The 18,201-nt window shown below is 42.2% G+C and overlaps 1 protein-coding gene across 1 annotated transcript in view; it reads left to right on the top strand.

Moving 5' to 3' along the window:
- The window catches only part of ADCY2 (adenylate cyclase 2), a 416,016-nt gene that overhangs the window by 289,933 nt on the left and 107,882 nt on the right, over positions 1-18,201 (top strand). Inside the window, exons 8-11 of the mRNA XM_039523887.1 lie at positions 10,712-10,870; positions 11,250-11,382; positions 11,807-11,983; positions 15,094-15,137. Coding sequence (XP_039379821.1) covers positions 10,712-10,870; positions 11,250-11,382; positions 11,807-11,983; positions 15,094-15,137 — 513 coding nt within the window. The remainder of the gene's footprint in view (positions 1-10,711; positions 10,871-11,249; positions 11,383-11,806; positions 11,984-15,093; positions 15,138-18,201) is intronic.

Genomic DNA, 18,201 nt, shown 5'->3' on the forward strand with positions numbered 1-18,201 from the left:
AGTTATTTATGATACATCAAGTATTTATTGAGCTTGAGCTTGTTGTTTATTGAGCTTGTTTCCAATGAAATATTTTTTTCATTGAACATTATATTAGCATGTTTCTCTTTTGTCATATGCAAGAATACCATCCAATATTAGCAACTATCACTTCTAGGTGCAACAGGAACTCTGGTATTTTCTTTTGGAAGATCTTAAGTGCACTAATGATTCCATAAAAACGTTTTTGGTAATAATACTGTCCAAATGTTGTGGTACAATTGTTATCTGTATGAGAGAGACAAGCTGGGTGCAGTAATATCTTTTATTGGAACAACTTCTGTTGGTGAGAGAGTCTTCTTCACCAACAGAAGTCTGCTCGTCATCTCTTTCTAATGTCCTGGGACCAACTAAGCTACAACACTTCAAACGGCTATCTGTATGAGAAAGATAAATTATAAACCACACATTGGTTACATAGTTTAATTAACGAGCTTTTAAAGCTGATAAGAAATTACAGAAAGCAAAATAAAGATGGTTAGGTGATAGAGTTCACAGTATTAAAAAATAAACTCAAAATAGGAAGTTACAACTTTCAAGAGATAATAAATCAGTTCACTAATTCAAGGTCTTATTACAGTGGGAAACTTCTATACTACTCTGGGCAGGTGATTTTGGTATCAGCATGGAATTGTGGATTCTTAAGTATGGATCCTTATTTACTTCCAACCAAGTTTATATGCCACTGGAATTATGGGACTGTTCACATCAGTTCAACCAAACAATTCTACAGTAGAATTTAGAAATTTAGACAAATAACTTAATTATCAAAGAATGTCAATTCAGTTCAAAATTATGTTGGCCAAGAGATACTTATAGCCAGCCATTGCCTCTTACACATGCACAAGGATATCGCACATTAAGCCCAAAACATAATATTCAATTCTCTTGACCACAAAATCTGTATGATTTTTAGGCTAAATCTTTGAAACACTTTTGGTTTCTCACAATAATTTTTGCTGTAGAGAAGCCCAGTTTCCCATTACAAATGGTACTAGGCTTAGTTATGATGAGTTCCTCAATGCTCTCAACTCCTTATTGATTTGGGGAAACTTCTAGACAACTAAGACTAATCTTGTTAGCGAAATACAAGTACACATCATACATTTAATGTGTTAAGAAGGTTTTAACTCACGTATGTACTTTTGAGAAGTATTTAGCTTACTGGGAACAGGGTGCAATTTAGGGAAACAGTATACTTATAAAAGTAATTATTCTATTTATCAGTTGCAATGACTGGTTTCTTGAGACAAATAAGAGAGTTCATCCAGGTGTTATGACAGCTGTATTCTTATTCTTTCTGGATTTCAAGCAATCTCCCTAGATGAGACTTAAAAGACAGTTAATAGAGTTCTTGTCAGTGATAAGATTTTATATTGTCCAGTTATACCAAAAGAAGGACAGGAGACACTTGATATGGTTTTAATCAGGCCAGAACTTTATTATTAGATGTCTGGGATTACCCGGCAGATACTGTGTACAGTACAGGTAACTTCATGATCATTTCAGTTTCGCCAGCTCCCCCCTCCCGCACCCCGCTTTTTCCATCCAAGTGCCCCAGCCAACCCATTGCTGGGACCTTACCATCCCTCTGCTCCCCCTGTCCCCAAATGAGGGTTAAGCTGGGCTATAAGGAAGGGGGGGTTGGAGCCATGCCATGCCAGTAATAGGAGCCCTGAATTCCCCTCCCCCATAACAGTCTTTTAACAAACATCTGCTTTTTAAGTCCTTTACGAAGCCATTTATCCGGTCACTGTATCCCTTCCCTATGGCGTATCTGCACTGGACATCCACCCCACACTTACATAACAAGTTGTGACATCAGAGCCTAATTCCCTTCCTTACTCACCATAACAAAGCCCCCCACCCCCTGAACCTGCTGTAGGGAAGGCAAAAAAATTTTTTCCCTGTGGTAAGGGAAAAATTCCTTCCCAGCCCATCTAGAAAGCAGCAACTAGCACAATGCCCTCAGCAGATCCTGACCCAAACCTGGTATTTTGATACCTCCAAGGGGAGGGAGCGTGGATGTTGCTCCACCTGATCTGTGGAAAAGGGACTTCTCCCGCCAGGTTTGCCCTTTATCAACTCCCCAGCCCTGCCAGTCACCGGGGGATGAGTCAGTGTCATCACACTGACCCACTCTACTTTGCAGCAGCTCCTGAGCCTCTCATTCACCCCCCCACCCAAAAAGCACTATACTCCAGACAATGCCCGCCCCTCTCCCCCACTTAAGGTGCAGTGCAGTCATTTTACCAAGCAAAGGGCACTCTTGCTTTCCAGGCAATGACAGTTTGCTCTCGCTCTCTCAGCTGTTTTGGCTTCTGGGAACAAAATAGGACATTTTATTATAGTGGCATGGCAGCACTGCTACAGTTAAGGTTGCACCACAACATCTGTTTAATGCTCAACCTTTTTAAGTCCTTTAAAATCTATGTGCTTTGTCGGATTCCTTTAAAACTTGGCATGCCTCAGGAGGGTCCAGCAGTGGGTTAGTAGCCCACATTTTGAGTCATTTGAAGACAGGATTCCAGAGAGATCAGCCCCCCAAAATACAGCCATTAAAAAAATTCTAGGGTGGGGGTGGGGTTCCCACAGAGCTAGAGATCAAACTGTTGATGTGATGCAGGTTAAAATGATCTCAATCTGTCGAGTTTTACCCAATGTAGTGCAAGGCACCCACTAAATCTTTGGGTGTCCCAAACTGAGAAAAGTATTTAAGAAAATGCATGAGTTTTTTACACTGTGCATGCACCAAAACAGCAAAATGACTAGACGTATTTCCATTCCCACCATTTCATATGCTTTAATGTTTGTAAGTGCTCTAAAATTTGAACAGTTAATTGAACTGCTTTGAAATTTGGTGTACTTCATGGGGGCATCGGGTCATTTGACCAATTTTCAGAGGGGTAGCCATGTTAGTCTGGATCTGTAAAAGCAGCGAAGAGTCTTGTGGCACCTTATAGACTAACAGACGTTTGGGAGCATGAGCTTAAGTGGGTATTCACCCACGAAAGCTCATGCTCCCAAACGTCTGCTAGTCTATAAGGTGCCACAAGACTCTTCGCTGCTTTGACCAATTTTGGTTCCCTCTAATTTTTCCCATGCATGTGCAGAATGAATTTTGTTATGTGTACCAATAGGGAGGTGATGTGTGGTGGGGGTGGGACTGAGGGACTCAGTGTGTGGGAGAGGACTCAGGGCTGGAGCAGAGGGTTTGGGTGCAGAGGGCTCCAACTGGGGATGCGGGCTTGGGGGTGGGGCCAGCGATGAGGGGTTTGGGATGCAGGCTGTCCCAGGGCCATGGTGGGCAGAGAGGACTCCCCCCAGCCTTTTCTCACCGCAGCAGCTCCTGGGCTGTGGAGAAGAGGCACCTCTCCCTGGCCACAGCAGCTCCAGGGCTGTGAGAGAGCATCTCTCCCCATCTCTCCCCGTCGCAGCCCTGAGAGCCTGCACAACCCTTGATAGGCTTGGCCGCACAGCTTAGAGGGAACTTAGCAATTGACCAAGATTTGGGGTCATTTGACTAAGGAGTTCCCAAGTTAGACTCACCAGCCTCCAAAAGCCTGTTTCCTTCTCCTGCTTTGCACTGTTAAACTGAGGGGTACTGATGACTGGATGAATCACAGACCTCTTGATGGCTGTGAACTCACTCTTAATTAACATAACTAAGGGCAATTTAATCACAAGCCTCTACCTAAGACAAAAGGAGTTTTGACTGAGTGTCCAGAGGTTGCAACAAATTGTGAATTGTGGGTAGCAATTTTAGTTTGCAGGGAATGTAATTAAAGTAGGTGGGGGAGGGGTGGAATTAGACATGGGAAACGAGGTATACTAGCGAGTGGAGGAATGAGCAAGTATGAGGAAGGAGTTTGGGGCTGCAGCAAAGAGGTCCATTACAGAATGCTTTCGACAGCTTTAATTTTCTGGTAACATTTTTAAAATATTAATTGACATCTTTTATTTATTTTGACAGCTGTATTATTTTATCTAGGTAATAACTTGATTTGTTACAATATTGTAACAAATATTATAGCTTGATCTATTATATCTCTATTGCAAATGTATAGGCCTAAATTGTAGAAGGTAAAAGAGAAATTTGCTTCACAGCTTAGCAAGAGTCTGTGGTTAGTAGTTACTCAACCTACATCTCCTCTTTTTGAAATACAGAAACAGGATCTGCTGTTTGACATATTTTAAAGGCTTAGGCCTAAACTAAGCCAAGATTTTGGACTTTTAATGCATGTCTGTATTGTTATTAATAACTCCATATTTCCTTCATTGTCACTACATCTGTGTGATGTCCAACTTGCTAAAAACTACTTGCAAAACCTCAAAGGCATATCTACCATGAAACAAACAATGTGGTGGCATTGGGCCCCCAATGACAGGAGGGCCCCCAAAATGCAGGACAAATCTCATCTGACAACCTGCCCCCGTGTCCCGGCCGGTGGTGCAGCAGGGCTCAGGCAGGCAAGCTGCCTACATTCCATGGCTGGTGGCCGCATGCTGCTCCTGGAAGTGCCTGGCTGCTGGCATGTCCCTGCGGCCCCTAGGGGGGTGTCTCTACATGTTGCCCCTGCCCCAGGCACCAACTCTGCAGCTTCCATTGGCCGGGAACTGTGGCCAATGGGAGCTGTGGGGGCAGCGCCACACAGAAACTCTGTCTCCCGCGCCTAGGAGCCGCTGCCAGAGGGATGTGCCAGTCACTTTGGGAGCCACGCTGCCCAAGATAAGCGCCGCCCCCCTGCTCCTTGCCACACCGCAACCCCCTTCCCCAGCCCAGAGCCTGCACCCCGCACAAAAACTTCCTCCCAGAGCCCACACCCCTCACCCCCTTGCGCAACCCAACTCCCGGACCCAGCCCAGAGCCTGTACCCCACATCCAAACTTCCTCCCAGAACCCGCAGCCCTTACCCCCTTCTACAACCCAACTCCCTGACCCAGCCCAGAGCCCACACCCCACACCCAAACTTCCTCCCAGAGCGCACAGGGCCCCACTAACTCTAAATCCGCCACTGCAAAACCTAGAAGGAAAAATAATGCTTGTGGAAGGAAGTCATCTAATATGCATGGGATTTATTTTTCTCTCTCTGAAATATTTTTTGTAGTTGTTTCAGGTCAATACATGTGTGGACACTGAGGCCCTGAATGACAAAAGTAAAGCACTTTGCTACTAAAACTAGCAGTTGTGCATAGATTTTGCTGTACATATGAGGATAATTTCAGCTCCAGTGGCCTCTAAAGTAAAAGAGGAATTAGACCATGGGTCTCAAACATGCGGCCCGCTAAGCTCCCCGCCCTGCCCCTTTGCCTACCCACGGGATTGCCCCCTGTGGCGTTGCGAGCCCCGCGCCACTGTCTGAAGCAGCTGGCAGCACGCCCCTTCGGGTCGTGGGGGGAGGGAGAAGGAGGCAGAGGGCTCCTGCATTGCCTCCTTCCAGGCACCGCCCCCCGCAGCTCCCATTGGCCGGGAACAGGGAACCGCGGCCAATGGGAGCTTCGAGGGAGGTACCTGGAGGAGCGGCAAGAGCAGCGCACGCACAGAACCCTGAGCCCCTCCCCCTCCCCCAGGGGCTGCAGTGACATGGTTTCAGCTGCTTCCTGGAACAGAGGGTGAGGGGCTGGGGGCCAGGGCAGGCAGGCAGGGAGCCTGCCCTGGCCCCCGGTGCGCGCCGCTGCCACCCCGGAGCCACTCTAGGTAAGTGGCACCAGGCTGGAGCTCGCACCCTGCACCCCAACTCTCTGCCCTGATCCCCCTGCCACATCCCACACCCCTCCTGCACCCCAACCCCCTGCCCTGAGCCCCCTGCCACATCCCACACCCCAACCCCCTGCCCTGAGCCCCCTGCCACATCCCACACCCCAACCCCCTGCCCTGAGCCCCCTGCCACATCCCACACCCCTCCTGGACCCCAACTCCCTGCCCTGAGCCCCCTGCCGCATCCTGCACCTCTCCTGCACTCCCTGTCCTGAGCCACCTGCCGTACCCCTCACCCTCTTGCACCCGACCCACCAATGCCCTGCCCTGAGCCCCCTGCCACACCCTGCACACCACCTGCACCCCCTGGGGGACTTCGGGGAAGGGGTTGGATTGGGGCAGGGAAGGAGTGGAAGGAGTTCGGGCAGGGGCGAGGCCTAATGGAAGGGGTGGAGTGGGGGCGGGGCAAGAGGCAGCGAGGGGGGATGTCAGTGATGCGGCCCTCAGTTCTATTCACTAGTCCTCATGTGACCCTCGTGGTCATTTGAGTTTGAGACCCCTGAATTAGACCAAATTGGTAGGCAATAGGAAAAATTAGAAAGCCTAGTTAGTCATCTGTGTTATGTGATGTGGCCGTTAAAAAAGCTAATGCGGTCTTGGGATGCATTAGGCGAGGTATTTCTAGTAGTGATAAGGAGGTGCTAGTCCCGTTATATGAGGCGTTGGTGAGACCTCATTTGGAGTATTGTGTGCAGTTTTGGTCTCCCATGTTTAAGAAGGATGAATTCAAACTGGAACGGGTACAAAGAAGGGCCACTAGAATGATCCGAGGAATGGAAAGCCTGTCGTATGAAAGGAGACTTGAGGAGCTCGGTTTGTTTTCCTTAACCAAAAGAAGGATAAGAGGAGATATGATTGCACTCTTTAAATATATCAGAGGGATAAATACCAGGGAAGGAGAGGAATTATTTCAGCTCAGTGCTAATGTGGACACGAGGACAAACGGATATAAATTGTCAGTCAGGAAATTTAGGCTTGAAATTAGACTAAGGTTTCTAACCATCAGGGGAGTGCAATTCTGGAACAGCCTACCGAGGGAAACAGTGGGGGTGAAGGACTTCCATGACTTTAAGATTAAGCTGGATAAGTTTATGGAGGGGACGGTATGATAGGATAACGGGTTTAGTCAATAGGTCAATAACGTGCCACACTGGTAATTAGTACAAAGGGTCAATGTTGGGATATTGTTAGCCTTTTCCAGAGGGTCTGGCTGGAGAGTCTTGCCCACATGCTCGGGGTTCAGCTGATCGCCATATTTGGGGTCGGGAAGGAATTTCCCTCCAGGGTAGATTGGCAGTGGTCCTGGAAGTTTTTCGCCTTCCTCCGAAGCATGGGGTAGGGGTCGCTTGCTGGTGGATTATCTGCTACTTGAAGTCTTTAAATCATGATTTGGAGCATTCAACAGCAGAGTCAAGGGAGAGAATTGTTCTGGAGTGGGTGGATTGGCTTATGTGGCCTGCATCTTGCAGGAGGTCAGACTAGATGATCATAATGGTCCCTTCTGATGATTCTATGATTCTATGATCTGTGGTCTTAGTCCCTTATTCAGCCTGGTTCTTAAACACGACTATCCCAACTGAAGTAAAAAGTTGTGATTATTCCCATGTAAATATGTGAATAGTCCTACTGATCATCTTTATTTCAGAATGCTTTACATCTGTGGTCTATGTTACACAATATGGAGTCAATATGTCTTACAGTTATTGCCTTACTTATAAAGGAGCTCAGTACCCACAACTGCCATCAAGCCATATGCACATATGCTTCCTGTTGTACTAAGAGCAATTGTAGCTCAATTGGATGGCTTAAGCATAAAGCTAAGATGTTCTGTGAGGGAATATTGAAAAAAAAATTGTTTGTTTAGTCTGAAAAAGAGAAGACTGAAAGGGGACATGATAATCCTTTTCAAGTACATAAAAGGTTGTTATAAAAAATAGGGAGACAAATTGTTCTCCTTAACCTCTGAGGATAGAACCAAGAAGCAATGGGCTTAAATTGCAGGAAGGGAATTTAGGTTGGACAATAGGAAAAACTTCCTGATTGTCAGAGTGGTTAAGCACTGGAATAAATTGCCTAGGGAAGTTGTGGAATCCCCATCATTGGAGATTTTTTAAGAGTAGATTAGACAAACACTTGTCAGGGATGGTCTAGAGAATAATCAGTTCTTCCATGCGTGCAGAGGACTGGACTAGATGACCTCTTGAGGTCCCTTCAGAATCATACAATTCTATGATTCTATGTCAAAGAAATATTCTACATTTCATTTTAAATTCTGTTGTTGTTTTTCCTTCACCTCTCTCCCGCACAACCATCTGGTAGCCTTCTCAATTAAATATTACTCAACTAGAGGTTCTCAACAGCTGTCTTTGATTTAATCTCATGAAATTCTTTCATGTTCAGAGAACATTTTCATTGACATGAAAGTAATTGTTGGAACAACAAAAACCCTTTAAATAGGGTGAACATTCAGTTTCTGTAGTCCTGATTCAGCAAAGCACTTAAGCATGTGCTTAATACTGGGATTTTCATGGGACCCAAAGTGCCCACGTCCCAAATGAAATCAAATTAAATGGGATTTGGGCACTTTAACTCCCTTTAGGCTCCTTTGAAAAATCCTAGCCTAAGTGCTCTGCTGAATCGGAGTGTGTATATTCTTCATTTCTGTATCTAGTTGTCTGTATGCATATTTATTCAAGTCAGAAAGCCCAGATCAGCAAGGCACTTAAGCACATGCCTAATTTAAAAAATGTGAGTAGTTCCACAGCCTTAGACATTTTGCATCCATAACTCTAATTTACAATAGTCTTTCTAATTCTTCTTTTGTTAATACATCCTTCCTCAAGGAAATCCAAAAGAAACCAAGAACTTGCTTTGGTTTCCTCTGAAAAAGCCTGCTAGTTAGCCAGAACAGCAATTTATCTTACATAAGAAATATTAAGAAAAGAAAGCATTTTAACTGATTTTATTTTTATGATTCAACTCTTTTAATATAGCTCTTCTTACACAGGATATACGGTAATTTCTTCCTGAATGAACCCAACCTTTTGAATTAACAGACTTCCCATTCCATGCCACTCCAAACGTTGTTCTTCCTTACATGAAAATGTTTCTAATGTGTCTTTAAAGTGCCTTTTCTTCAACTACATTTTATTCTCCCAGTCTTACTGTCCTGGGTATAATTGCAATAACAGTTCATAATGATTTCATTTACTAAACTGTGTATTTTTGTAATACTTAATATTTATTAATGTTTGGTTTATTTTCTTTACAATATTCTGTAGCCTGTTTCATGATCCAAGGATCAACATAATTGATTTCTTTTAAGCTTTTCTGGGTTGTGTTTTTGTTTGTTTGTTGCATCACTGTAATAACAGATCAAAACTGAATAATCTCAGTATAATGTTCTGATGGGTGCAAGGTAGGGGAGAAAATAAATAAATAAAGCTGGGAGACCTTTGTCCTCTCCTGTTTTCTACTGAAGCACAAAAAAACTCCCAAGGATGTTGATTTTCTGTAGTAGTCTGTTAAAAAGATATATTGCACTACAGTCCTGCAGAACAAAGCTGCATTTATCTTATGCTGACTGCTTACAGAGATCACTTACAAACAGTATGTCAGCTACTGAAAAACAGTGTAAAAGAGCAGTAGTGGAAAGGAAAAATGCATTATCAAGTGAATGGGGCCTAGAATATCTGAGAACTCCAACCCCATCTTTCATAAAAATAATTTTGAAGCAAGATTTAAATGTACATTGGCAGTCAAATAAAACTCCACCAATTTTCACCTTCTGGGCCAAAGACCATTTCAGAAATGTTACAGGAAGATAGGATTTGCCATATCAGATTAAATCAGTCATCCATTAGGTCTAGTGCCCCATTTCTGCCCAAGCCAATTCTTGCTTCAGAAGAAAGAGAAATTACTGTGCCATATTTGTTCCATAATTCAACAGGCAAGTAATGTGGTACCATTCTTTCCCTCAAGCCTGGTCTACACTAGGGTGGGGGGTTGAACTAAGGTAGGCGACTTCAGCTACGCGAATAGCGTAGCTGAAGTCGAACTACCTTAGTTCCAACTTCTTACCTGTCCAGACGCCGCGGGATCGAAGTCCACGGCTCCCCCGTCGACTCCGCCACCACCATTCGTGGTGGTGGAGTTCCGGAGTCGACAGGAGCGCGTTCGGAGTTCGAACTATCGCGTCTAGATTAGATGCGATAGTTCGAACTCCGAGAAGTTGAACGCTACCCGTCGACCTGGCCGTAAGTATGGACATACCCTTAGACTGATTATGTTACCAATATCATGTACCAAACCCTACAATAACTACTGTATATGGATCTCTTTGTAGCAGTATTTCATACTGCCACTCTGAACCTCACAAAAAAGATTTCCCATACTCAGTATCTTCCAAGTTTGATACACGGGAATCGCACCTTCATTCCATGGAGTTAAAAACGTTTACAAACATTAATAACACTTCTTTTGAGGTAGGTAAATATTATAAGTTAACTGAGGTATAGAGAAGTTACATGATTTATCAGAGATTTCACACATACTTGGCAACAGAGCTGGGTTAGAACAAAGATCTTCCAAATAGTTGCAGTTCAAGCTTAGTCAGAAGGCCCAAGTTTCTCCTCTGTATGGTTTACTATTCCTAAAATAATTAACATGGGTATTAAAAAAGGGAACTCTAGTTTGAGCTTAGAATGAGTATTTGTTACAAATGAATGGTTCCAAAAATGTGACAATAGTGATCATGTATAAAAAGTAAACCATTTAGCAAAAGAAAGCATCTGAGTAACCTGGTATTAGAGATAAATGAAATAAGGTACCATTACCACTGTTGTTTGGCTTTCTTGTAAATTAAAAATTATGGACCCATGTTGTATCCTAACATAATATTCTTCTTAATTGTAGGAAGGTCAGAGATGCAACTGGAGTTGATATCAATATGCGTGTAGGAGTGCATTCTGGAAATGTCCTTTGTGGTGTTATTGGGCTACAGAAGTGGCAGTATGATGTATGGTCACATGATGTTACATTGGCAAACCACATGGAAGCTGGAGGAGTCCCAGGGTAAAGCTTTGTATACATGAACTTTAATACATTTTCCTATCAAATAAATAATATATAGATAATTGATGGCAGACCTTTATGAAGAAATCTTAACCAGGACTTAGAGCTTCTTATCAATAATATGTGTTAGTTGTTTTTCTGAGGGAAGGTATGATTCAAGCTGATATTTTTTATACGGAAAACCCCAGATTTGTTGCTTTCTACCTGATTTGTGCACATAAGAACTTTTGAAAATGGCACCCTTAATTATTGTATCTTTCATTTTTAAAAATCTATATAGGAAAACTGTTGAAATGTTTGTTGTTTTCAGTTAAAAATAATGCTATAAATTAATATTTCTAAAGTTCCATAATAACTTATTTAACAAACATAATTTCAGCCGTGTTCACATTACTTCAGTCACCTTGGCACATCTGAATGGAGCATACAAAGTGGAAGAAGGGGATGGAGATGTAAGGGACCCATATCTGAAGGAGCATAATGTTAAAACCTTCTTTGTAATCAATCCCAAGGTTAGTAGTACATGCATTATGCTGTCAACCATAGTTCTATGTTTAAAAAGAAAATTATACTCTTTTATTACACACTTGTACACAAAATGTTACTCAGAGAACAATTATTTTGACAATTTTGACAACAACGATAGTGTTGCCAAGAAGTACTATACAAATATTTATCTGGATTGGAAAAGAAACCTTCTGTTTGATATATACAGTAATGGCGAGATCCTGAGAAGAAATGAACTCTGCAACTCCCATTGGAGCCACTGGGAATTGCATGCTCTCAGCACCTCTCAGTTATAGTTAAATGTGTGGATATATAGTACCATAATAAAGCATGAGAGTGCACACATATGTTTGCGTGTGTGTGAGTGCACTCGTGTGGTTTACAACAGGATTTAAATCATCTATAAATATTCATTTTTTTCCCCCTCAGGGAGAAAGGCGAAGTCCTCAGCACCACTTCAGACCCCGGCATACCTTAGATGGAGCTAAAATGAGAGCCTCTGTCCGCATGACCCGGTACCTGGAATCTTGGGGTGCAGCCAAGCCATTTGCGCACTTACACCACAGGGACAGCATGACCACTGAAAATGGCAAGATTAGTACCACAGTATGGGCCTATTTATGTCATTTCAAACTGTGTAGCTATTTTGAAAGAAAAATTAACTCCTTGGTATTAAATGTTCTATTATTTCCTGATACAAGGTGGGATGAGGTAAAATCTTTTATTGGACCAACTTCTGTTAGTGAAAAAGACAAGATTTTGAACTTACATGGACCTGTTCTTCAGGTAAGGTGGTCCGATAAAATATATTACCTACCCATTTTGTCTCTCTAATATGCTGGGACAGACATGGGTATAAGAAGAGTGCAAAAAACAATTATTTCCTGTTAAACAAAAACATGTGTCTCTCTATTTTGTTTCTCTTTTGAGATCCAGTTTTAAAGGCCAGATCCAGTGCCCACTGAAGTCAATGAGAGTCTTTCCATTGACTTAATGGGCTTTGGATCAGATTCTAAAGGGCCAAATTCTGTTATCAGTGCAAGTCTGAAATCCCACTGAAATCTACAGGAATTGTGTGTGCACATTGGAGAGCAAACTTGGGCCTTCTAGGCCTATGGACTCAACCCCGGGGTATAATGTGGTTACTTTGCACCACCGTGCAGGCAGTGTCTGGATTAAAGGCCAGTGCTAGACAGCCCCAGGAGAACACCAGTATAGAGAGATTCTCTGAGAGGTATACTCTGTCACTGCAGTAGTTGGGGAAAAGGCAGCATGGCCAGGGCTTTCCTGTGCTCTTCAACTGCTCTAAGTTATCCTGGAGTACACAAGCAGTACCTGCCTTTCCAAGCTTCATTGTGGGCTCCTCAACCATAGATGAGGATTTGGGTCAAGAGTGCTATAGCACACCATTAAATTCTGCACTTTATTAGATAAGAGATTTTTTTCTGATCACTCAGTCCCAATGTCTCTGTTATTACTGCACATCACTATCATCTGCTACTGAAAAAGCAAAAAAAAAAAAAAGGAAATTCTGGTTGTACTCAACATTTGAATTCAATCCCATATTCCTTGCACCAAGAATGCAGAGTTGAACCATGTAACTTCTCATTAACTCAAGATTTTGATCAGTAAGTACATCAAAGCAAAAATATAAAATGAATGCAACCAGGGCTGGCTCCAGCGTTTTTGCCGCCCCAAGCGGTGAAGAAAAAAAAAAAAATGATTGAGCTACTGCCGAAGTGCTGCCGAAGAGGAAGAGAGGGAGGGAAGGACCCACTGCCAAATTGCCACTGAAGACCCAGACGTGCTGCCCCAATAACGGACGGAGTGATGCCCCTTTTTATTGGCCGCCCCAGGCACCTGCTTCCTTCGCTGGTGCATGGGAGCCAGCCCTGAATGCAACATGTTAACCATAAAAAGCATGAAACTATTATTTAGTCACAAAATAATGATTGCTGTCAGTAATCATCTTCATTTTAAAATAATGGTCAGACTCTATTGTGACAAAGCTCCGAGCCTGTTCTGGTGGGTCCCGCACTTCCTGGTGGATACAGTGGCCTCAGAAGCTCACTACGGTCCTCAAGATGACCTCCCTCTCCCAGTATGGTGGCAGAGGTTACAACTTATTGAGCTATTTTCATCACAGGCCGGTATGGGAGGTGGGAAGGTGGAATACCCACAGTCTCTGTTGCTCCTTAGAGCTCCATAGTACCGTTTGGTGTCCTGCCTGCACCAAAGTCTGTTTCCCCTTTCAAAGGGATCTCTGTAGATCATGCGGGGGGGGAGGGAAAGGGGGGAACCCGGGCCCGCCCTCTACTCCGGGTTCCAGCCCAGGGACCCTAATGGTAGCAGCTGTGATCGGCTTCCCTCCTTCACTGATGCTGCTTTGATTCCCTGGGCCACTTCCCCGTGGTCCCCTTTTCCAAGCTTCACCCTTACCTTAGGGTTCAGTAATGCTTCCTCTCCTCCAGCTCCTTTCACCTGAGCTCCTCTCGAGAGAACTGGAAAGGAGAGCTTTTAACGCAGTATAAGTGGGACCGTAATTGGTTCCAGCTGTCTCCATTAGCCTATCAGCCTTAACTGACTCTTTCTCAGTTAATTGAGGTCAGGTGCCAGCATTTACCTAAAGATCTTAACTGGTTAAATTGGCGTCAGGTGTCTTGATTGGCCTGGAGTAGCCCTTGTTTGGCTATCCAGGGAACAGGGACCTGCTCATTCTGAGGCTGATATACCTGCTTTCCACTACCCTCTTACATCCTTCTGGCCTGAGTCCGTCACACTATATTTGGGGACCTAATCAGGTACTTAATTTTCAAACGCACTGAATAACCCTAGATCCCATTGGAAGCAATGGGAATTTTGGCATTGATTTCAGTGGGATAATGATTAGGTTCCAAAGTAGTAAAACTAGGGAAAAAGCTTTTTGGTTCCAACCAAATCATATTAATAATTTAATATTTAATTTAATATTTATATTGAAGCTTGTTGCCAGATATTAGGAATGGCAATATACAAAAACCTGTAGGATAACACTTCAATCTCCCTGGACACACAATAGCAGATCTAAAGGTAGCCATCCTGCAGCAAAAAAACGTCAGGACCAGACTTCAAAGAGAAACTGCTGAGCTTCGGTTCATCTGCAAATTTGACACCATCAGCTCAGGATTAAACAAAGACTGTGAATGGCTAGCCAACTACAAAAGCAATTTCTCCTCCCTTGGTTTTCACACCTCAACTGCTAGAAGAGGGCCTCATCCTCACTGATTGAACTAACCTCGTTATCTCTAGCCTGCTTCTTGCTTGCATATATATACCTGCCCCTGGAAATTTCCACTAAATGCATCCGACGAAGTGGGTATTCACCCATGAAAGCTCATGCTCCAACATGTCTGTTAGTCTATAAGGTGCCACAAGACTCTTTGCTGCTTTTACAGATCCAGACTAACACGGCTACCCCTCTGATACTTGACATATTTTCTAAATCATTCCCTTTTTCTGCTTCATTGAAACGTATTATGTGAAAAGGCTTCTATTTATTAACACCCGTTTGAAAACTTCATATATTGATCTGGTAACAGATTAGCACTCATGTATTTGCAGAGTTTTCTTTTTGACAAATTTTGCATCACTATAGTCTAACAAATATTTTCAACATGAGGAATATTTTCAGAATGTTCTACAATTGATACAGGGTTTTTTTGGTTGTTTTTTTTTAGGATGTGCCAATGGGTCAGTATCATTTCCAGCGCTGCAGAGAAAGGTATGTACAAATTTATTCACATAAAGTACAATAGATACAGCACTTTTACCACTAAGAGCCATTTTTTTTCCAAAATATGATTTTTAGAGCAAGTCCTTCCAACAAAGAGATTGGATGTAAAACTAGATATATTTTAAAGTGGTACTTATTAATTATGGATGCACATCTGCCATCAAACAGCATTAACCCTATAGAAAGTTGCATTACAGTACAGCGTAGATCATTTGAAAGTGAAGCTGCCTCATTGTCCCCTAGTGGGGCTTCTGGTAAGGGTTTTTTTCAATTGACAATTAGTTTTTTGAGTGTTATTTCCCCATAAAGTAGTTTCAGAAAATATTATTGTGGTTCAAGTGCTGGTTTGTGTCATATTCTGTGTTACTGCCAGACAAATTCTTACAGATTCACATGATAAAGTTCAACTTGTCATTTTTCATGGCTGAACTGTCCATTAGTAGGAAAGAACGAGAAGAAATGGATGTAGGTGAACTGAAAAAGTTTAAAAAAAGAAAGGATTATGGCTGGGTTTTTTTAAATAAAATTAGCATGGTATTGCAAGAAAATTAGAGCTGGATTTCATCTTTTTAAGAGCCTGAGAAAGCTAAACTGTAAATAACATATTTTCTTCATTGATATAAGTGATATCACAAGTATCATAAATTGGTTTAAAAGAACCATTCCATTGAAAACTAACATTTTCATTCCCTTTGCCTAAGGTGGTAATTCATCCTATCTGTGGTCTCTCTTTATTCTCTTCCAAAGTCCCTGCCCTGCATATATATCGTACACTATCCAAAGGTTGACAGGAAGCCAGGTAGTTCTATTCAACAGCAGTTCTGGATCCCATAGGAAGACCAACCTTTGGCTAATCCTACAAGACCTGACAAACACATCCTGGCTTTAAGGCTAGAGTAGATTAGTTCTGTTTCAATTTGCACAGCATGTGAAAATCATGTATGTCAGCACTGTAGTGAAAGAGTGAACCATTTTATTGTGATATTTTCAAAGAATGAAATTCTTTCAAATACTGGAAATACTTTTGTCTTCTTATTCTTTAATTGTACTCTAAAATAGACTCCAAAGGTTCAAAAAATGATGATTGTATAACTTGGCCTGAAAATATAATATAGCTTATGGCCAAGATTTTCACAAATAGGAACCTAAAATCAGGCTCCTATATCCATATTGAGGCACTTGAATAAGTAGTGATTTTTAAAAGAGCTGATCACCCAGCCACTGAGGTCAAAGGGAACAGTTAGGTGAGTGCTCGGCTCTTTTGAAATCCCATCTTCTTAGTTTGATAAGATTGGACAAGTGTCTGTTGTTATCCTGGACTACTTGTAAGAGATAGGTGATAGACACTTGACACATACCTAATAGTCATGAAATCAGTGATACATTTCAATAGTCTTGAAATCAGTTGCATTCAGTAGAAAAGTAATAGGGTTCTATAGAAAATACTTTACAAACCTACGCTATCTTATCTATTGAACCATCCTGTAGATCAGGGGTCGGCAACCTTTCAGAAGTGGTGTGCCGAGTCTTCATTTATTCACTCTGATTTAAGGTTTCATGTGCCAGTCATACATTTTAACGTTTTTAGAAGGTCTCTTTCTATAAGTCTATAAATATATAACTAAACTAATGTTGTATGTAAAGTAAATAAGGTTTTTAAAATGTTTAAGAAGCTCCATTTAAAATTAAATTAAAATGCAGAGCCCCCCCCCCGGACTGGTGGCCAGGACCTGGGCAGTGTGAGTGCCACTGAAAATCGGCACATGTGCCATAGGTTGCCCCTGCTGCAGATCCTCAGTTATTAAGAACTAATCCAAAAGTCATGGCTCAGAAGGAGGAAGGGCTTGAGTTAACCTTGCCAAAATTCAAATCTGTGAGTTATCATAAACTCTAGGAGTTCAGGTAGTTCAAATCTGAGGTACTACCTATATCTTAAATTTTGGATATTAATCTTGAAAGGATGGAGAGAAAATCTGGAGATATTTGAGGTACTCCAGGTTTTAGGAGAGCACAACTTCTGAAGTGAGCAACAAGTGAAGCCTGGTGTAACAGAAGAGAGTCCCATCCATGCAGATATTATGTCCATTCCATGCCCAGCTAACTTAAAATAAAATGAATCTTTTTGTTCATTATAGTCATTTTACAGACTATATGACGAGAAACCTGAAATATATTTGAAAATAAAGTTTTGATAACAATTATTTCCAAACCTGCTACTGGAAAGATCTAACTCCTCTATTCAGGCCATACAAAGTGTTCCTATGAATGTGAATGGCATGTTCTTACCTAGTCACACAATGCAGACAAATATTAGCAAAAATAGCTGCAGCAAATATGGATATTTTTAAGGAGCTGAGAATATGAAATTATTTTTTATAAATTCATTACATTACCAAGGTGAGCACTTTCCTTTAATAGAAATTTCCTCAACTCTAATTTTCTGCAAGTGTGTTTTGTTTTATTTTTAAAGCACAACCTTATATTTTGCTTTTAGATAGTATGTTCTTTGGGAAATGGATTGTCATAGAATCATAGGGTTAGAAGGGACTGCAAGGGTCATCTAGTCTAAACCCCAGCCAAGATATAAGATTTGTTGTGTCTAAACTATCCAAGAGAGGTGGCTATCCAGCCTCCTTTTAAAAACCTCTAGTGAGGAAACTTCCATGGCCTCACGAGACAGTCTGTTCCATTGTCCTACTCTTCTGACAGGAAGTTTTCCTGAAATTTAATCTAAATCTGCTATGCTGTAGTTTGAACCCACTGCCTCTTGTCCTACTCTCTGTTGCAAAAGAGAACAACTTTTCTCTATCTTTTTTATAGTAGCCTGAAGACAGCTACTTAATCTCCTCTTTTCCAAACTAAACATACCCAGTTCCTTCAGCCTTTGCTCATATGGCTTGCATTCCATCCCTCTGATTGTCTTTGTTGCTCACCTCTACATTCTTTCCAGTTTCTCTACATCCTTTCTAAACATCAATGACCAAAACTGGATGCAGTACTCCAGCTGAGGCCTAACCAGCGCTGAGTAGAGTGGTATTATCACCTCCTGTGA

This window comes from Mauremys reevesii, linkage group 2 (genome assembly GCF_016161935.1).
Source record: "Mauremys reevesii isolate NIE-2019 linkage group 2, ASM1616193v1, whole genome shotgun sequence".
Taxonomy (NCBI): Eukaryota; Metazoa; Chordata; order Testudines; family Geoemydidae; genus Mauremys; species Mauremys reevesii.